The sequence below is a fragment of the Podarcis cretensis genome, assembly GCF_951804945.1.
Source record: "Podarcis cretensis genome assembly, chromosome: 12".
Lineage (NCBI taxonomy): Eukaryota > Metazoa > Chordata > Lepidosauria > Squamata > Lacertidae > Podarcis > Podarcis cretensis.
The window spans coordinates 2897108-2918438 of NC_137181.1; the positions used below are offsets into that span (position 1 = coordinate 2897108).

A 21331-nucleotide genomic window follows, 5' to 3' on the forward strand; every position below is an offset into this window, starting at 1 on the left:
TCAGATGAAAGGCGCTTTAGAAATTTAATAAATATAAAAATAAATAGAATCATCCAGGAGAACATTGAACTGGGGAGTTGCACCCCTTTACCCATCTGCCCTTCCCATCAGGCGTCGTTAACGACATGCACAGTGCATTTTAATAGATAAAAAGTTGCAGGGGGAAGATGGTGGAAAAAGCATTTTCATGTGATGTAAGTGCTAGTTGATAGTCTCTTGGCCAGGGGCTGATGAGGATGGAAGCGAGCAAGAAGGCTCTTTGGTGTCCAGCTCTTTTTGCTGCAGACCATGATGTGACTTGAGACGGAGCGTTGGGTGAGGAGGGGTGATGTTTGGAGAGGAAGTGGTTGGGTAATACAAGGGCCCGGGGCAAACGAGAGCCTCCAACTCGCTTCTACAAATTGTTGCTATAAATAGGGCAGCTGTTCAGAAGGATGTGCAGAGAGAGAAAGGGAAGTAGCATCACGCTTAAAAGGGCCCAGTCTCTTCCTCCACTTGGAACTCCGTTTGGCCTCGTTCATTAAGATGCTGAGCACCTCAGCTCTCGGACGGAACTAATCCTTTGCCTTGAAAGAGTTGAGTCCCGGTGGCCGGGACAATGCACTGTTGAGCCAGAGGGAGGGAGGGAGGGAGGGGAAGCAGCAAGTGGGGGCCATCTGATCTGGTATTCACGGGAGCGAGGCAGCCTCTTGGCTCTCCCCTTCCAGATCAGCCCTTGCCCAGCTCTCTAGGAACAGCGCTGCCCATTGTGCCTCTGCCATCTTCTTCCTCCGCTTTTCAAGGGCTCAGCACAGCGCCTTCGCCGAAGGCTTCATGAGTTTGGCCACAGGGTACCCATCCCTACGTTACACCTTTACCAGAGTTGGGGCAAACCAAACCAAAGATCCGATGTCGTGGACTGGCAGAGAAACAGTGGAAGGAACCAGCTGGGGAATCCCCAAGGGAAGAAGGCACAGAGCTAAGGGATTTGTGGGAGGAGGAGGATGAGTGGTCAAAGGGAGAAGACTGGGAAGAGGTGGTATCAGAAGCTGAAGAGGTAACTGCTTAATGATTAGGAAGAGTGTGGCAGAGAGGAGTCCAGAACGTGATGCAGATTCTGAGACGGGACACCAAGAGGCAGAGATGAGTCAGATTGGTTAAGAGGCATGGGGTGTCTTCCCCTCCTGCTGTGACATCTCCCAGGACCAGGAGAGGGCTGAAATGGGCGGACTAGTGACAGGCTGCACACAGGTGCAGTCTCAGATTGCTTGGAAAAATCCCTGAAGCAGATGGGACTTAAGATGGTTGTCGGGAGGCAGGGGCTTTCAGTCTCACAACTGATTCATGGGACAAGACCCTAACGGGGATGAGCTGCCGCACTCATTAGGCCTGACACTCAGCCAAGTCTGTGAAGATTGTGATTTTACTAATAAAGAGTTGACTCCAACTTTGAATGGTGTGCTGGCTCACTCTTTGACACCCATCAAAACCATAACCAGCTTGTGGACTTCTGGGAGACAGCTGAGAAATGAGAGCGCTGGCCTGGATGTTGCTTTGATCCACTTCAGCAAAGCAATTCCTGAGCTATTAAGACATCTGGGATCTGTTGATTCCCTGGGCGGTTAGGTGCCCTAGGAGCATAGTTTGCTGCCCCCTGGCTACTCGTCCATCTTGCCCAATATCAACCCTTCTGACCATCAGTGGCTCTCCTGGTACAGGAGAGGGCCTTCCTCAACCCTGCTGTTTACCTGACCCTTTTAGCTGGAGATTCTGTTCGGGACTGAGCCTGGGACCTTCTGCATGCCCGGCAGGTGTCCCTGAGCTGTGGGTCCTCTCTGCAAACACCAGGAGCAATTTAAAGGAAGAGAGCGGCAAAGGAAGATTTGCTCCCGTTGCCACCTGAGTAAATGCTGGAAAATAGTGTTACGCTGCAATTCTGGTGTTCGGAAGAAATTGGGATGTTTCCGTAAATGTTTCCAGGATTGCTCTGCTTTCTTTCCTTAGCCTGGAATAGCTTCCACACCTGCTTGGTTCGTAGAATTGTCAAGGACCCCCAAAGGTCATGAAGTCTAACCCAATACAATGCAGGAATCACAGCTAAAGAATCTCTGGCAGACAGCCACCACCCCCAATCAAATGATGGAGAGTCCATCACCTCCCAAGGAAGTCTGTCCTGCTGTTGAACAGTTCTCACCGTCAGAAAGATCCATCTTTGGTTGCCCTCTGCGCATGTTCTAGAGGAGAGCCTGGTTCTTGAGTGCAGCAGCCAAGGTGGTTGGCACCTTGTGGAGAGAGTTCACAGCTGGAAGCAGCAGCCGGAAATCAGAGTGCTGCCTCCGCCGCAGGGCTAGTGTTTCAATGAGCTCGTTAATTATCGAGGAGGATCCGTTCTGGTGGGTCTCTAGAGGGCTTCCCGAGGCCATGCCTTGCAAGCGAGGAAGAGAGAGTGCAGCTGAGCCAGAAATGAGGCTTTAGCACACAGGTAAGAGCATGGATATGGCCCAATCGCCTTCTAAATCCGGCCCGTGGACGGTCTGGGAATCAGCGTGTTTTTACATGAATAGAATGTGTCCTTTTTAAAAAATGCATCTCTGGGTTATTTGTGGGGCATAGGAATTTGTTCATTCCCCCCCCCCTTCAAAATATAGTCTGGCCCCCCACAAGGTTGGAGGGACAGTGGACTGGCCCCCTGCTGAAAAAGTTTGCTGACCCCTGGTCTAGACGCGGGAGGCACGTTCGCAACCCACCATGTCTGCACATGCGCAGATCGTGATTTGGTGCTTCTGCGCAAAGCACGATTTAGTGCTTCTGCGCATGCGCAAGCACCGAAACCCAGAAGTAACGCGTTCCAGTACTTCCGGTGCGTCCGTAACCCAAAAACACACAACCTGAAGCATCTGTAACACGAAGTATGACTGTATAGTCCATCCCCCTCAAGGTCTGAGGGACAGTGGACCGGCCCCCTGCTAAAAAGGTTTGCTGACCCCTGGATCAGCTGGCCTGAAGCACTTGGGAGCCAGATGCAGCATGGTAAAAATGCCTCCTGCCCACTGTGATAGGAATTTTATGGTCTTAGATATATGGCAACTTTCACAACCACACGTACATAGATCAGCACAGGAAAGCCAACCTGGAACCATTTTGATTCCTAAACTAAGCAAATGTTTCTCTGCATGGTCAAAATGGAAAAGCCTCCCCATTGTCTCTTCCTTCACAAATCCTGTCTTAATCTGTGTTTGAATAAGGGTGTGAGCCTTATCATTACAAAAGACTGCCCAGGCTCCCCAAGAAATCCAATCAAGTAACCTGCCAGACAGGAAATAAACAAAGCGACAGGAGAAAACATGCAAATGTTCTGTTTTAGATCCGCCTTATCTGAGGGGTAGGGACGCAGGTGGCGCTGTGGGTTAAAGCCTCAGCGCCTAGGACTTGCGATCGAAAGGTCGGTGGTTCGAATCCCTGCGGCGGGGTGCGCTCCCGCTGCTCGGTCCCAGCGCCTGCCAACCTAGCAGTTCGAAAGCACCTCCGGGTGCAAGTAGATAAATAGGGACCGCTTACCAGCGGGAAGGTAAACGGCATTTCCATGTGCGGCTCTGGCTCTGGCTCTGGCTCTGGCCAGAGCAGCGATGTCACGCTGGCCACGTGACCCGGAAGTGTCTCCGGACAGCGCTGGCCCCTGGCCTCTTAAGTGAGATGGGCGCACAACCCCAGAGTCTGTCAAGACTGGCCTGTACGGGCAGGGGTACCTTTACCTTTACCTTTTATCTGAGGGGTGGTCTTAGGTTACACCCCTTCTGTGATGAATGCATAATGTTTCTGGGGGTGGTCTTGATCTACAGGATGGGAATTTCAAAAGTCTTTATAAGGCCTTGCACAGCAATTTTGGGGGTCCTCTTCCTCTCCTGCGGGTGAGGGGAGCCCCCTGTTGCAACAGATCAATAAAGATCAAGCTTACTAGCTGCTTTGCTTCTCAATATTCTCTGGTTGGCCTCTGTTAAATTTTCTCCTACCAATAGGGAACCTATGTAAGGACTCTATATGGGCTCTTGGATACCCCATAAGGGAAAAGGGCATATTTTTATTTACAACACCACCTCAGACCCTGCTGGATCTTAGACCAGCTGGGAACGGAAACTCTTCTATCTCAGGGCACCCTTGCCTTGCGCAGCTCACTACTCCTCCGAGTAGAACATGTGAAGACCCTGCTGGATCCAGGCCCGTGGCCTATCTGGTACAGCATCCTGATCCCAAAGTGGCCAACCAGATTCCCATCATGGGAAACTGTGTTTTAGCTTAAGGCTTGCGGTCTGTTTGTCCTCCTGGTCCCTCAATACCAGCAGTCTCTCCTCCCTATAAAGTGGTATCTTGGTTGTCGAACTTAATCCGTTCCGGGCGTCCATTCGACGCCCGGAACCGTTCGAAAACCGAGGCGCGGCTTCCGATTGGCTGCGGGAGCTTCCTGCACGCGTCGGACGTTTGGCTTCCGAAAAACGTTCGCAAACCGGAACACTCACTTCTGGGTTTGAGACGATTTGTTCAGGAGCCAAGCAAATCGAGAAGCAAGGTACCACTGTATATTAACCCTTCTCCTTGGCTCAACTCCCAGACAATCAATTTCAGATCAATGTTCACCCTGGCTGGAGGGTGTGGGGGAAAGCAGCAAAAGTCCACATGGATGTTGCTGGCTGAGCAGCAGGCACTGGCAAGGGGAGGACGGGAGGGAAGCAGCTGCCCCAGATTCATGGGAAATAATAATTCTGACCCTGTTTTCCGTATTGGGCAGAAAACACAGCGAAGAGTTGCTCATGTAGCTAGCAGAAGCTTAGCAGGAGAGGTTTCTTGAAGCTGGCACACGTGTCGTGGGCACTTGCCTGTGCCCCATATGCCCCCAGAGCAAAGGCTGGTCCGCTGTGCAGCGTCTAGACCATGGTTAGGCAAACTAAGGCCCAGGGACCGGATCCGGCCCAATCGCCTTCTAAATCCGGCCCGCGGATGGTCCAGGAATCGGCATGTTTTTACATGAGTAGAATGTGTCCTTTTATTTAAAATGCATATCTGGGTTATTTGTGGGGCCTGCCTGGTGTTTTTACATGAGTAGAATGCGTGCTTTTATTTAAACTGCATCTCTGGGTTATTTGTGGGGCATAGGAATTCATTCATTCACAAGGTCTGAGGGACAGTGGACTGGCCCCCTGCTGAAAAAGCTTGCTGACCCCTTGTCTAGACGCGAATGGAAAGGAGATTTGGAAGGGAAGACGTTGCAATGCATCCTGCACATAGCATGGTATTTGATGCTCGTGTGTGACTTGTCAGAAGCAGATGCACCTAGGAAATGCTCTGGGCGATAATGCGTCTCCAAAAATGAAAAGGCGGATACAAGGAAGTCCTTCACAGAGACGGGCTTCTTTCTTGCGCTTGATCTGGAGAGGTGTGTGTACGTGTGTGAGCCGTGGTGCACACCCAGGGACCCATGGTATTTGCACACATATACAACTAGTTTCCAGGATGCGGGTGGTGCTGTGGGTTAAACCACAGAGCCTAGGACAAACGGCGTTTCCGTGCGCTGCTCTGGTTCGCCAGAAGGCCACATGACCCGGAAGCTCCCTCGGCCAGTAAAGCGAGATGAGCGCCACAACCCCAGAGTCGGCCACGACTGGAGCTAATGGTCAGGGGTCCCTTTACCTTTACCTTTTACAACTAGTTTCCACAGTCGGAGGCAGCAACACTAATGAATACTACTTGCTGGCAACCACAGGAGCGGAGAGGAGAGGGCTGCTTGAGGGTTTTCAACAAGCCTCTGGCTGCCCACTGAACTAGAGGGGCCGTAGGCCTGACCCTGCAAGTTTCTTCTTATATGCATACTCCACTGGCCTTCCTCCATGCATCCCTCCACGCCTTGCAGCAAAGCAAGACTCCGTCCTCTCTTCCTGCTCCGGAGGGCAGGACCCGAACCCAAGGCTTCAAGTTACAAGAAAGGAGATTCCGCTGACTAAACCTCAGGAAGAACTTTGTCATGGTAGGAGCGGTTTGACAGTGGAACGCACTCCTTGTAGACTCTTAACTTCCTTGGAGGTTTTTAAGCAGAGGTTGGGTGGCCACCTGTCACGGATGCTTGAGCTGAGATTCCTGCACTGCAGGGGGTTGGACTAGATGACCCCTGGGGGTATTTTGCAATTCTAAGGTCCCGTGCTTCCAAATTGCTGGAAACCTCAGTAGGGGAGCTGCTCTTGTCCTCGAATCCTGCTGCTCGGCTTCCCGCAGGACGGCGCCAGGGGCGAGATAGGCCAGGGGCCTGATCCGCCATGGGCTCCTCTCCCGTTCTCATTCCAGTTCTTCCCAATTCCCAGCTTTAGCTGGGATTCCTGCGTTGCACGGGGTTTGGCAACTAGATGACTCAGGGTCCCTTTCCGCCTCTCCGATTCTATGGTCCTCCCTCTCCGGTTTGCGCCCCCTTTCGCATCCACCCCCCCCCTCCAACGCTTCCAGTCTCCGTGTCCCCCAACTGCCTTCCCTACTTCCCCCCCCCCAGCTCTAAACTGTGCCCAGGGTCGCGCATGCATTGCAGCAGCGCCCGGCGCGTCCTGCAACTGCAAGAGCGCAGCAGCTGCTGCAACTGGGCAGGGGGGTGCTGCGCGCGCCCGCGCCTCCGCGTCCGCGTGCATGCATGCGTGTGTGTGTGTGTGTGTGAGTCTGTGTGTGTCTGTCTCCCCCCCCCCCGCGGGCACCGTAATCCTCCTTGCAGAAGCGCCTCCTCCTCCCTCCTCTCTCCTCCTCCTGCTCCTCCGCGGCTCCTGGCGCTGCGCGCGGCGAGGCGGGGCCGGCGCTTCTGCTGCTGCTCCTGCCGCTGGAGCTGGGGCTGGAGGCGGCGGCGGCCGGGGGACGATGGGGCAGCGGCGGCGTTGGCGGCATCCTCCTCCTCCTCCTCCTCCTCTTCGGGCCGGCTGGGCGGCGGCGGCGGCGTCTGGGTGCTGATTTCGGGGGGCGCGGCTGGGCGCGCCATGCGGCGGGGCGTCCGCCGGCGCTGAGCGGCATCCGGAGCAGCGCGCGGAGCCTCGGAGGCGGCCGAGAGTGCACGGAGCATGGGGCGCGCCTGGCTCGCCTTCGCCGCCGCCGGCCTGATGGCGCTGGCGGGCCTCCTCGCGGGTAGGTGGGGGCCAGGTGAATCGGGGGGGTGGGATGGAGACGCCAACACACACACACACCCATCTCCAGATTCCACCCTTTTTCTCTGCCTGGGTATTTTCTGGATTGCAAATATTAGGGGGTATATTTTTGGGTGGGGAGTGGAATTTGCAACGGGGGAACCGCCCCCCACCAACCCAGACAGTCTCGTCTCTCCCCCACCCCCCCCCCGACCACTCCCCTCGCGCAAAAAATGAGGAGGGCGCATTATTATTATTATTTGGCAATGGTTAAGGAAACTGGGGGAGCCTTTTCAAGAAGTGGGGTGGGGGACGCATAGGGCTGGGAGGGTGTAAAATGGCCACATTGGGGTGGGAAGAGAAGACCCTTCCCCCCCCCCCAAAAAAAGATTCCCACCCATCCTTTTTCTCCTCTCCCCCTCCCCCTCCTCATTTTGTAGGATGCTTTCGGGGATGTCTGTTGAGTGATTTGGTGGCGGCGTTAGTTGTCATGCAAGACACGTGTTACAAAATCCACACACTCTCCTCGCCCTGCTTCCCCTTCCCTGCAAATGTATTTTGGTGTGTGTGTGTGTGTGTGTGCCCCCCTCCCCCCAAAAAGGAGGCTGTGGCGAATGGAGAGCTGGAGGGCAGGAGGGGGGGGGGAGGGCGGCGGCAGCGGCGGGAGATCGCAGCGAAATGCGGAATCGCACCGGATCACGTCCTGGTGATTCCGTTGCAGACGAGTCAGGGGTGGTGGTGCAGCATCGAATACCCCCTGTGCATTTCTTGGCTGCACCCCCCTTCTCAAAAAAAAAAAATCTGTCGAAGATCGAATGAATGCAAAAAGAAAGTCCCTTTATTTCTTAAAAAATGCGGGTCTTGCTTGATGGTGGAAAAGATCTATCTGTATAGTCCCCCGGTGACCGTGTCCTGTCGTAAATAAACCCCAGACGCTTGGAAGGGAGTGAGAATTATCCTGCCTGCTGCTGCTGCTGCCAGGTTCAGATGTGTAAATCTATGGATTTTCAGGTCAGAAGGCCACCAAAAGCAGGGACTCAGTCAGACCTTCCTTCGGGGGGGGGGGGGATGCAAAATGAATTGTTTCCCCTGCAAGACCCCTCAGCTGCCTGGCAGGATCAGACCAGGAGGTCCACCTGTTCTAGGATCTGGTGATGACCAGTCAGACAGGTGCAGACTTGAGGTGTGTGCGTCTGTGTGTAGGCGTGGAGGTGCTGTCCACCCTTTTGGGATCTCTCCATATCCCTCTTCTCCAGGTGGTTTTGCCTGCAGTCCTCTTCTTCAGTCACACCCCCAGTCCTGAATGCTCAAAAGCCAAACAGACACCCTCCTCCTTGTATTTATTTTTTTCCTGGTTTGAGGAGGGGTGTTTCCTACCTCTAGAACAATTTCTTTCTGTTTTGCATTGGCTTCTCTTGCATTCCGCCCTCCTTTTTCTCTTCGCTTTTGTCTTAAGCCTCGGAAAAAAAACCCAAGATCTTTCTCAGGGAAGCCAAAATTAGAACACTGGGTGGGTGGGGGTCTTGTCCGAGGGAGCCCACCCCTTTGCCCATGGATGGATGGATGGATTGATTTCTCCCGAAGGTTGATCCGGCTGCCTTTCTCCCTTCCTTGCAGGGAAAGGTCCACCGATTTGGTAAATAAACCCCAAAGCGACTGTTAGCGCCAAAGACATTTCCCATATTTACACCCCTCTCCTCGCTACAACCAGCCAGCTTCTTCTCTCTCACCCCCCCCCTTCCAAGTGATTAATTCTGCTCTACTACACTGGGAAAGAGGGGGAAGGAGAAAAGCTGAATCAGGCAGCCAGAATGTGTGGGAATGAGCCGCGAGCCGAGACCGCTGCTATTTTTGACACCGCGGCAAGGAAGAATACGTACATATATATATATAATAGGGAAAGTACCGTTTGGTGCGCTGGAATTGTCCGTAGGAGGTTCTGGGGTTTGGAAAAGCAGAGAAGCTGAATGTTGGAAGATTCAGGGTGGATAAAATAAAGCATTTCTTCCCGCAGCGCTGAGTTGATCTGTGGAACTCCCTTCCACAAGAGGCAATGGTGGCCAATCTAGGTGACTTTGAGATAGGACCGGGCAGATTCATGGAGGAGAGAGCCATCAAGGGCTAACAGCCCACAATGGCTATGCTCTTGCGCCCGGGTCGTGCTTGCGGGTTTTGCATTGAGACAACTGCCCTGTTCTGCCCTGATGCAGTTTATAGCTCAGTTGTCAAAGTGTGAGGCTCTTAACCTCAGGGCCATGGGTTCGAGCCTTACGTGGGGCAAAATATTACTGCATTGGACTAGATGACACACAAGATCCCTTCTGACTTTTCTATGATTCTGTGTATCAGGTCATGAGGCCAGGATGCTGGCTGGGCCTGATCCTGCAGGGCTCTTTATGGGTTCTTATTTTGGGGAGGGAGCTTAGCAACACCTCTGTGGGCACGGAAAGGAGCGCCTCTCCCTGCTTGCATTCTTCCCCACTCACAAGCGCTTCTGCCTTTCTTGCCTGCAGCCTCTGAGCAACCTGCAAGATCCCCCAACACCACTGACATCCGAGGAGCCCCCTGGCAAAGCAGGCCGGCCGCTGTGAGCAGAGCGCCGCCTCCGAGGAAGGAGAATCCCTTGCCACCGAGACCCAGCGCCTGGCGAGGAGGGAACACCTCTACCCCCAAAGCCTCGCAAGCAGCGGGAGCGAAGGAATCTCAGCTCAAGCCACCTGCCGTTCTCCCAGGCGGCGATGGAGGAGATGCCGTCGCTTCTGACATCCCAGCTGCTGGAAGCCCCCCAGGGGCAAGCGTCACGGTGAGGTACTTTTCTGGAGAGATGGAGGAGGAGAAAAATATGTCGGGCCTCTGTCTGGGCTGCCCCGGAGGGACTCTCAGCCAGCCTTTTTTGGGGGGACACGACGGCAAGGGCCCCCTCGAAGCATTGTCGGGCGGAACCGGATTTGCCCAGCCGGCGCAGGGGCAGGAGGGGGCCTGGAAGTTACTTGACGGGAAGGACGGGGCAGTGGGGAGCCCCCGTGCTACCCCAGAAAGCCAAGAGGAAGCCGGTAGCGGGGGCCAGCCCGCCAAGGCCTCCCCGGATCAAGGGGAGTTGGCAGAACGGACCACGACCCCCAAGTTTGCACCAGAGGCCAGCTCTCCTGCAGGCCTGGGCCACAGTTCGGCCGAGACGGACCTCCTCCTCGACACGTTTGGGGTGGCAGTGCTGGCGTCTCCCACGAGGGCAAATGTCCCGGCCCCCGAGGAGGGCGAGGCGGTCCCAGAGCAAGACTCCGCCCAGAAGGAGGAGCCTCTGGAGCTGTGGGTGGAGTCTTCCAGCAGCTCGCCGGCCGAGGGCGCGCAAAGCCGCACCGACCTGAGCTGGCCGGGCGCCGAGACCCCGCGGACGGCCGTCACGCCTCCGGTCAAGGCCTCCCCGAAGCCGTCGCAGGACCCTTTGGCCTCTGAGATCATCGACATTGATTACTATGACCTGTTTGATGGGGGAAGGCTTGGCGGGGTCGGCCTGGACTCCACCAAGCGGAAACCAGTGGACGACAAAGGGATGTCGTGGTCCCTGCACGACCTCTACGATGACTTCACGCCCTTTGACGAGTCCGATTTCTACCCCACGACTTCCTTCTACACCGACGGGGATGAGGAGGACCTGGACGAGCCGGAGGAAGAGGAGGAGGAGGAAGATGGTGGAGGAGGGCTGGCCAGGGATCTGGAGGACGAGAACGGCTTTCGGATCCCCACTCAGGCTACGCCCAAGATCCACACTGCCGTCCAGGAAGCGGAGCCCACCAGCCGCCGCTACGTCGTCCCACCTCTGCAGACTTTTGTCATCACGGGGGGCAGCGGCAGGGCCACCCCCAGACCCCGTCCGGCGGAAGTTGGCCGGGACCTCAGCCTGTTGGGCGTCGTGGAGAACAGCACCGAATGCCGTAGTGGTTTTGTCCGCCACAACAACTCCTGCAAATCCATGTGTGACACATTCCCCAGTTACTGCCACAACGGGGGCCAGTGCTACCTGGTGGAGAACCTGGGGGCCTTCTGCAGGTGAGGCGCTACCTGGAAGTGGGCGGGGCTTCCCTGGCAGGTGAGGTGGGAGTAGCAGAGGCAGCTGTGGCTGCACTGCAGGGGGCGCCACAACTGGGACGTGGAAGGGAGCATGAAAGGCAAGGGGGGATTTTAGCGACACCCTGGGTGCTGCTGAAATTTGAGTCTTCTTCCACTGGGAGTAGTAGCCTTCAAAGGTCTGGGATGGGCCATGCTCAGCCTGGTTTTGGAGCATAGATTCCTCCTCCACCCAAAACTGCTCTGGCTTCAGCTTGGTCTCCACATGTGACAGGGTGAGGGGTTCGAATTCCCAGCTGGTCAGAGTGGATGGTACCAGTTAATAGTTCAAATGGGTGAGTGCTGTTAACTGAACGCCCCCCCTGTGTGAAAACACACAAAGCTCCCCTTCAAGTAAGAAGACCAGTGCATCAGGCGCGACATTTTAACCCTAGACCGCTCCCTGGTGAGCTAGCTTTCTAACTGCAGGGAGTTTGGGCTTTATTTATTTATTTCATCAGATTTGTTATGCTGCCTGATTGTAAGAAAGCAAAACCCTCAAGAAAGATGAAGGGATAAAATTATCCATAAGGAAAAACGGCCGCAATAATTGAAAGTAGCAATGGACCAAAAACAGATTAAAACTCGCGCCACCTTTCTAAACATCTGGGTGGACCTGTCTAAACTAGAATGCTTCTAACATGTGCGGAAAAGAGTCCAGCGCAGGTTCCTGATAGATGTCAATCGGCAAGGAGTTCCAAAGTTTAATCTTTATTTAGAATGCTCCCGTTCTTTTTTTATGGCTCTAGCAACCTCTCTGGTTGTGCCAGGAACCTCGAGGCTCCGCATTTTGGATGGCACCTGTGCCAGAGGGGCAAGTGGCCTGCTTTATGGCCTCATGAACCAAATACCCAACGTGGCGAGATTGATGCGCAAGTCATGTGCTGCGTTGCAAGGTTCCCAACTAGGAGAGCATCGGGGATGTCTTAGAGCAAGCAGGTTGGGGAGCCGAGGAGAAGGATTGGCTCAGCCTTCATTGCAGCAGACGTCACACGCCTTGCACTTTTTCTCCATAGGACTGAATGGGAGGTAATAATAATAATTATTATTATTATTATTATTATTATTATTATTATTATTATTTATACCCCGCCCTCCCCAGCCAAGGCCGGGCTCAGGTCGGATAACAAGCAATAATAAAGTCAAGTTGAATGAATACAACTTAAAAACAACATTAAAATACAACATTAAAATATTGAAACATTAAAACAGTAAATGCAGCCTCTTCACAGGAGGAGAAAGGAGAAAAGAAAGAGGGGGGGGGGGAATCAAATTGGCTCCAAGCCAAAGGCCAGGCGGAACAACTCTGTCTTACAGGCCCTGTGGCAAGAAATCAGATCCCGCAGGGCCCTGGTCTCAGGAGACAGAGCGTTCCGCCAGGCTGGGGCCAGTGTTGAAAAGGCCCTGGCTCTGATTGAGGCTAATCTGACTTCCTTAGGACCCGGGCCCTATAGGGTGTTGCTATTTATGGACCTTAAGGTCCTCCGTGGGGCGTACCGGGAGAGGTGGTCCCGTAGGTACGAGGGTCCTAGGCCGTGAAGGGCTTTAAAGGTCAAAAGCAGCACCTTAAATCTGACCCTGTACTCCACCGGGAGCCAGTTAGCCACTTAATGTGGAAGAAAAGGGGCGCATCCCTCTTGGCATGCGGGCTAAATCTGGGAGATCTCATCCGGCACCCCCAAGTGGGAATCCATTCCTGTTTTTGCTGACTCTCATATCCAGAGTTACCAGAGAATTATAGGGTGGGAAGGGAGCTCCAAAGGTCATCTGGTCCAACCCCTCGCAATGCAGTAATGTGGGATTTGGGGTCATACTGGGCTGTGATGGAGCTTTAGGGAACTGCCTCATCGACCTGAAGGAATGGGGCACCTGTGGCCCTCCAGACGTTATTGGACTACACCGCCCATCATCCTGACTGCAGTTTGCCCATCAGCGACAGATACAGACAGTACAGTGGTACTCCAGTTGCAGACGGGATCCAATCCGGAACTCTGGTCTGATCCCGAGGTTTCCACAACAAGAGGTGCCTGTTCTTCGCATATGCGCGCAGAGCGCTTTTGCGCATACACGAGCGGCGAAACCCAGAAAAATACTTCCGGGTTTGCTGCTTTTGCTACCCGAAGTTTAGTAACGTAAGCCAAGGTTCTACTGTACAGTGGTACCTCGGGTTACATACGCTTCAGGTTACAGACTCCGCTAACCCAGAAATAGTACCTCAGGTTAAGAACTTTGCTTCAGGATGAGAACAGAAATCGTGCTCCGGTGGCGCGGCAGCAGCAGGAGGCCCCATTAGCTAAAGTGGTGCTTCAGGTTAAGAACAGACCTCCAGAACAAATTAAGTACTTAACCCGAGGTACCACTGTATTTTCAAGAACTGCAACGAAGTGTTGCAGCGCGGATTTCTCCCATCAACCACGGGCTATTGAAAAATATCCCATGCCATTCTCTTTCCTGCCCCCGAACTGCCCCCTGTTTTTCCATTTCGGCCACACACACACACCCCCCCCCCCGCATTTCCTATACATTTATTGCATTCCACCTTTTTTTCTGAGTAGCTCACGGTGGCATCTGTGGTTTCCCCCCTCCCTCCTCGTTCAGTGCCCCCCAACAATAACCCTGCGAGGCAGGGACTGGCCCCCAAGGTCACACACCGAGTCAGGATTCGAACCCTGGGCGCGCAGGGCGATGCTCTTGGTCTCCAAAAGGTGTGCCCCGAGTCCTTGGTTTACGACGACCCTGGGAGGTAGGTCCGATGCTGTCTCAGCCCCGTGCCCTCTGCCCAACCCAAGATTACGAGAGGCAGCCTGAAGGTGTCTCGGCGGCTGCCTGCTGAGCGGAGAAGGGGGAGGGATTTCCCGGGTGCTCCCTGCCCCCACAGCACCCTGCCTGCTCAGCCGAGCCGGAATTAGGTCAGAGCCATGCTGATGGAATGCTCTCCCTGAGTCACTAATCAGCTCTGACAGACAGCGGTGGCGGGAAGAAGGCGCGCTATATCCAGCGGTGGCGTTCTGGGTGCGAGTCGCGAGGCTCCCCGAGAGCAGAGCTTGGGTAGGGGTCCTCTGCGGGAGATGCACCCCTTTTGCGATCTGGCAAAAATCCTGAAGTGCAAATGGGAGGCGAGTTCAGATCCTGCCTCACTCCTCATTGGGGTGCCGCAGGGGAAGGGTTTTCGGTTCAGCGAGTGTGGCGTGTGCTGTGCATTCATAAAGCCGTACAATTGTCTGGTTTTGGAGGGACCAAGGGGGTCATCTAGTCCAACCCCAGCAATACCGGAGTCACAGGTTGCTAAGGCTGAAACACACACCTGCGGGTTCCCTGTCTGTTTCTTGGTCCTGATGGAATGAGCATTTCCAGTTTAATCCTTTTCCCCAGCAAACCTTGCATGTCGTTGCAAAATCTGCTGCTGACTGGCCATATTGCATGATAGTGTTTTATTCTGCATTGTGTGGGGTTTTTTAAATGCATTGCATTTTGTAAAATTATTATTAGCCATACTGGGAGTGTGAAGCATGAGAAATAAAGAAGTCGGTCGTGGGCAGGTTTCGGTCCTCTGGGTGTTGCAGAACTACAAATCCCATCATCCATTGGCCATGGGGGCTGATGGGAGTTGTAGTTTGGCAATATCTGGGGGGCCAACGTTCTCTCCCTGCCCTCATTCCTCTTCCGTTAAGAGCCCTGGACACACACATGGTAGCAGGGTGGATATGATTTAAATCAAATCACGATTTAAATCACTGGTCAGTAAGACTTCATTTTAATCATATATTTTTTACAGAAAGACTCATTCTTGCTGGTATAATTTTAATATTTATAGCCAGGTTAAGGTTTCATTTCTGGAATAATAATTTTTCAGAATAGTTTATATCAAAAATTACTGATTTGGTTATACTATTAGAAATGCACAGATAATTATGAAATTAATGTGAGGTTTAATAGCTGTTTATATTTGGACAATTTTTCTGCTGTACTTTACTGGAAGAAAAATAATCATTTCCTTGATAACAATTTAAACCATTTATTTAACTAAAACAATAAGATTATAGCATATGTATCCATGTTTGCTAACTGATGTGGTTAAACGATTTTTTTTTTTAACTCAGACTGAGTTTTAGCACACGTGAAAAACTTTAAACAAATCCTCATTTCCTGATGAATAGCCTTTGGACTACGATGTAACTTAAATAGAAAACGATCTTTAGAAAGATTTTTCCTCCAAAAGCATTTTATTTTGAAAATCCGATTTAAATTTAAAAATAAATTCCGATTTAAATTTTTGTGTGGTGCAGCAGCTGAGGCCGCGCTAACATTATTGCGCAAGGCGCTGTACTTGGGGGCTTCCCTTTCTCTCAATCCAGAGCTGCAGTTAGCGCAGAATGCTGCAGTCCGGTTGCTGACAGGAGTGAGGCCTTGCCAGCCTATCCCACCTGTGCTCAGATACCTGCCCTGGGTTCCAGCTTGCCATTGGGCAAGGTTCAGGATGCTACTATCAGTAATTAATCCCCTGAACAATTTGGGACCGGTTTACCCGCAAGATTGCCTCACCCTACATGAACCGGCTTCGATTGGTGGAACTAGCAGGCGCCGAATAAGTCCCATTCAATATTTGTAAGAGCACTTAAACTGTGGAACTCCCTGCCTGTTGATATTAAGCGAGCACCTGCACTGTGGAATCTTCTGCGCCTGATAAAAACATTCAGTCCACTCAGAGGTTTAGAAAGCTGGTGCAACAGCAGTCAGAAACACTATAACCAGACACTGGAGAAAGCTGGTGCAAGCCTTAATTGTAATTTTAACTTTTCGACGTCTGAAATTACCATTCCTAATTTTACCTAGTACAGTGGACGCTCGGGTTGTGAACGTGATCCGTGCAGGAGGCACATTCGCAACCTGCAGGATTCGCAACCAGCAGCAGCGCATCTGCACACGTGCAGGTTGCAATTTGGCACTTCTGAACATGTGCAAAGCGTGATTTGGCGCTTCTGCGCATGTGTAACGGCCGAAACTGGGAAGTAACCCATTCCGGTACTTCTGGGTTTCGGCACGTCCGTAGCTTGAAAAAAGCGTCTGTAACCCAAGGTATGACTGTAGTTTTCTTATGGTTCTATCCTTTTTGTCAACCTCTTTTGAGGGTTTTATTTTTGCATTTGAGCGGCGTATGAATTTGACGAAACAAGCAAATAGGTTGCTGCTACAATGTGGGCCTGGTTTGCATACTAAGCCTAGCCCCAAATTGGTGACCTGTTTGTGCCGCTAAGCTGAACTAGGCATAGCTTTCCAACCCAGTGTTGGCAACCAAAATGGTCAAAGGCCTGGAAACGATGCCTTATGAGGAACGGCTAAGGGAGCTGGGCATGTTTAGCCTGGAGAAGAGGAGGTTAAGGGGTGATATGATAGCCATGTTCAAATATATAAAAGGATGTCACATAGAGGAGGGAGAAAGGTTGTTTTCTGCTGCTCCAGAGAAGCGGACACGGAGCAATGGCTCCAAACTACAAGAAAGAAGATTCCACCTAAACATTAGGAAGAACTTCCTGACAGTAAGAGCTGTTCGACAGTGGAATTTGCTGCCAAGGAGTGTGGTGGAGTCTCCTTCTTTGGAGGTCTTTAAGCAGAGGCTTGACAACCATATGTCAGGAGTGCTCTGATGGTGTTTCCTGCTTGGCAGGGGGTTGGACTCGATGGCCCTTGTGGTCTCTTCCAACTCTAGGATTCTATGATTCTATCTAATCCAGAATGCGGCAGCTAGACTGGTGACTGGGGGCGGCCGCCGAGACCACATAACACCGGTCTTGAAAGACCTACATTGGCTCCCAGTACGTTTCTGAGCACAATTCAAAGTGTTGGTGCTGACCTTTAAAGCCCTCAACGGCCTCGGTCCAGTATACCTGAAGGGGCGTCTCCACCCCCATCATTCTGCCCGGACACTGAGGTCCAGCTCCAAGGGCCTTCTGGTGGTTCCCTCCCTGCGAGAAGCCAAGTTGCAGGGAACCAGGCAGAGGGCCTTCTCGGTGTTGGCGCCCGCCCTGTGGAACGCCCTCCCACCAGATGTCCAGGAAATAAATAACTACCTGACATTCAGAAGACATCTGAAGGCAGCCCTGTTTAGGGAAGTTTTAATGTGTGACATTTTAATGTATTTTTGGTCTTTGTGGAAGCCGCCCAGAGTGGCTGGGGAAACCCAGCCAGATGGGTGGGGTACAGGTAATAAATTATTATTATTATAATGGGCCTTTCAGGAGAGTAAATCCCCGCGTTTATCAGAGTCATGAGTCTGTCCCTTTCATCCTCAAGCCCCTTCTCCTGGCTTCCCTCTGCATTGCAGGGACAATGATACTGGCTTACCTTGCAGGACCGTCGTAGGGTTTTCTGAATCATTATCCCTTTAACAAGAAGTGCTCTGAGCACTTGAAATTTGCTACTTGAAATTTGCTGCTCGGCGCCTTCTCGGACAAGGGATGTCCCAGGGAAACAGACAAGCTGGTGACATGTGGTTATCTTTTCCTAAGGTATCCTGCCCCTATCCGTGGAAGCTCCACTTTTGGCCTTTGTGAGTAGGCTTCTCCACTTGAGTTGAGCTGCGTTGGTGGTCAAGATCCAGCGCAGGGAGAGCAGGGGAGGCCCGCCCTGTGGAATGCCCTCCCGGCAAGTGTCAAAGAGTTAAACAACTGTAAAAATTTCTTAGGCATCTGAACACAGCCCTGCTTTGGGAAGCTTTTAAATGTTTGGGTTTTCCTTCTTTTTTAAATTGCATTTTTGTTGGAAGCCACCCAGAGTGGCTGAGGCAGCCAAGCCAGACAGGCAGGGTATAAGAAATTATTAATTAATTAATTAATTAATTAATTAATTAATTAGTTTATACCCCACCCATCTGGCTGGGATTCCCCAGCCACTCTGGGTGGCTTTCAACAAAATATTAAAATACAGTGGTCTATTAAACATTAAAAACTTGGCTTCTCGCAGGGAGGGAACCGCCAGAAGGCCCTCGGAGCTGGACCTCAGTGTCCAGACAGAACGATAGGGGTGGAGACGCTCCTTCAGGTATACTGGACCGAGACCGTTTAGGGCTTGAAAGGTCAGCACCAACACTTTGAATTGTGCTCGGAAACATCCTGGGAGCCAATGTAGGTCTTTCAGGACCGGTGTTATATGGTCTCGGCAGCCGCCCCCAGTCACCTGTCTAGCTGCCGCATTCTGGATTAGTTGCAGTTTCCGGGTCACCTTCAAAGGTAGCCCCACGTAGAGCACATTGCAGTAGCCCAAGCGAGAGATAACCAGAGCATGCTCCACTCTGGCGAGGCAGTCCAGATATTATTATTATTGGGATTGATTCCTTTCCCAGGCTCCCCCTTTGCTGAGCAGACCTCGCTTTCCCTCTCGCCCGGCAGGTGCAACACCCAGGACTACATCTGGCACAAAGGCATCCGCTGTGAGTCCATCATCACCGACTTCCAGGTGATGTGCATCGCCGTGGGCTCGGCTGCCCTAATGGTCCTCCTCCTCTTCATGATGACCGTCTTCTTCGCCAAGAAACTCTACCTGCTCAAAACCGAAAACAGCAAATTGCGCAAGACCAAGTGAGTGGCGGCAGGGCTGGGCGGGCGGGTTTGTGGGTGGGTGGGTGTCAATCTCATGGGCGGGTTGGACGCAGAGGAATGGGGGGAGGAACCAGCTGGGGAACCCCCTGGGGAAGAAGACGCAGAGCCCAGGGATTGGTGGTGGGATGACGAAGAGTGGTCATAGGGAGAGGAGGAGGTGTCGGTAGCTGAAGAGGCAACAGGGCTTAGTGAGCGGGGAGAGTCTGTGGCAGAGAGAAGTCCAGAATTGGAGGCAGAAGCTGAAGAAGGAGAGGAGGGAGGCCAAGAGGCAGAGATGGGTCTGGCTGGGGAAGAAACTTAGGTTGTCTCCTCCTGCCTTGTCTCCCAGAACCAAGAGAGGCATGAACAGGGTGGAGGAGAATTTGGCCTCATGCAGGCGCAGTCTCAGATTGCTTGGGAAATCCCTGGAGAGGAGGTTGAGACTCGGCAACTGATTTTAATGGAGGAAGGCTCCTGGGAATGAGCTGCTTTGCTCAGCCGCACACTCGGCCAAGTTGGGATTTTGCTAATGAAGAGCTAACTCCATCTTTAAATGGTGCGATCGCTGACTGGCAAGGAAGAGGCGGGAGACGGACGTTCCTGGGAAAGGTTTTGTCTTTGTTCTTTTATTGCCGAGGTGCCGGGTGTGTGTGTTTTGGCTTTTTGGTCCTGAGGGCCACACTCGTCTCTGGACCACCTCGCAAGGGCCGCATGCTAGCAGTGGGTGGGGCCTGGGGCAAAAGTGGGCGGAGCAACACATGTTTCTCATCATGGAGGAGAGGGCTATTGAGGGTTCCTAGCCAGGTTAGCTATACTCTGTGTCTGTGGTTAGAGACAGCAATTTAAAGCCCTAAACGGCCTCGGTCCTGTATACCTGAAGGAGCGTCTCCACCTCTGTCGTTCTGCCCAGACACTGAGATCCAACGCCGAGGGCCTTCTGACGGTTCTCTCCTTGCGAGAAGTGAGGTTACAGGGAACCAGGCAGAGGGCCTTCTCGGTAGTGGCGCCCGCCTTGTGGAACGCCCACCCACCAGATGCGAAGGAAATAAGCAGCTATCTTATCTTTAAAAGACATCTAAAGCAGCCCTGTTTAGGGAAGATTGTAATATTTAATGCTGTATTGTTTTTAACACTCGATTGGAAGCTGCCAAGAGTGGCTGGGGAGAACCAGCCAGATGGGTAGGGTATAAATAATAAATTATTATACTGTAAGTAGTATTAGTAGTATTATTATCTGGATTCCAGTTGCTCTTGTGCTCAGATTCCCGCTTTCAGGTTTCCCATCTGGTTGGCCACTGTGAGGACAGAATGCTGGACTGGGTGGGCCCCCTGATCCGGCAGGCTTTCCTTATTACAATCCTCCATCAACGACAGCCTTTGTGGGATCCCTGCTCCCGTCCCCATCCTGTGATTTACGGGGCTGGAGTTTTCCGGCTGGGAGAGACGCCAAGTGTTGTGTGTGCCCGGGACAGAGCGCCTGTCAGTTCGCCTCTTCCGCAGGGCTGTAAATTTCCCTGGTGACATCAGAGAAAGAGGTGAAACAGAGTGGAAGGGGAGGGGGAATCTGTTCTGGAAAATGCACACAGCGGCATTTTTCAGAACTGCCCCCCCCCTTTATATATATATAAAAAGAATTTATCAGAATAGCAGTTGCATGACCCACTAAGGAAGATAAGACGACTATAAAATTCGAAACATCAACCATTAATTGCGCATTCGCTGAAAACCCAATTAAAACTATTTAGTTTAATTACTCCGCCAAGCATGGTGTACTTGATCCGTGATGCCAGCTTCTCAAAGTCCTCTAGCAAGAGTCCTAAATGCCACATTTAGTAACGTCTTTACTGCATAGTTAATTCCCAGTGTGACGGATGGGCTTGATGCAGCGAGTCCAGTTTCCCAATGTCGTCGTCTTCTTCTTCTTCTTCTTCTTCTTCTTCTTCTTCTTCTTCTTCTTCTTCTTATTTCTTGAATTTATATACCGCCCTATACCCAGAGGTCTCAGGGCGGTTCACATAAAAGGATCACAGTATATAAAATAAAAATAAAAGCAATAACCCAATTATAAAGTAAAGGTAAAGGGACCCCTGACCTTTAGGTCCAGTGGTGGCCGACTCTGGGATTGTGGCACATCTCGCTTTATTGGCCGAGGGAGCCGGCGTACAGCTTCCGGGTCATGTGGCCAGCATGACTAAGCCGCTTCTGGCGAACCAGAGCAGTGCACGGAAACGCCGTTTACCTTCCCGCCAGAGTGGTACCTATTTATCTACTTGCACTTTGACGTGCTTTCGAACTGCTGGGTTTGCAGGAGCAGGGACCGAGCAATGGGAGCTCACCCTGTTGCGGGGATTCGAACCGCTGACCTTCTGATCAGCAAGCCCTAGGCTCTGTGGTTTAAACCACAGCACCACCCGTGTCCCTATAACTAAATTATACCCCCCCCACACACACAAAAGAGCCACATTTTAGAAGGATACAGGATGTCCCATCAGGTCAACCAAAGGCGTGGTTAAAACAGAACGTTTTTGCCTG

The 21331-nt window shown here is 52.3% G+C and overlaps 1 protein-coding gene across 2 annotated transcripts in view; it reads left to right on the forward strand.

Moving 5' to 3' along the window:
• Positions 1–6984: 6984 nt before the first annotated feature.
• Positions 6985–21331, forward strand: part of CSPG5 (chondroitin sulfate proteoglycan 5) — a 29072-nt gene continuing 14725 nt past the window's right edge. For both annotated transcript variants that reach the window (XM_079946750.1, XM_079946751.1), the window contains exons 1-3: positions 6985–7122; positions 9635–11168; positions 18611–18799. In XM_079946750.1, coding sequence (XP_079802876.1) covers positions 7059–7122; positions 9635–11168; positions 18611–18799 — 1787 coding nt within the window. In that variant the 5' untranslated portion in view covers positions 6985–7058. The remainder of the gene's footprint in view (positions 7123–9634; positions 11169–18610; positions 18800–21331) is intronic.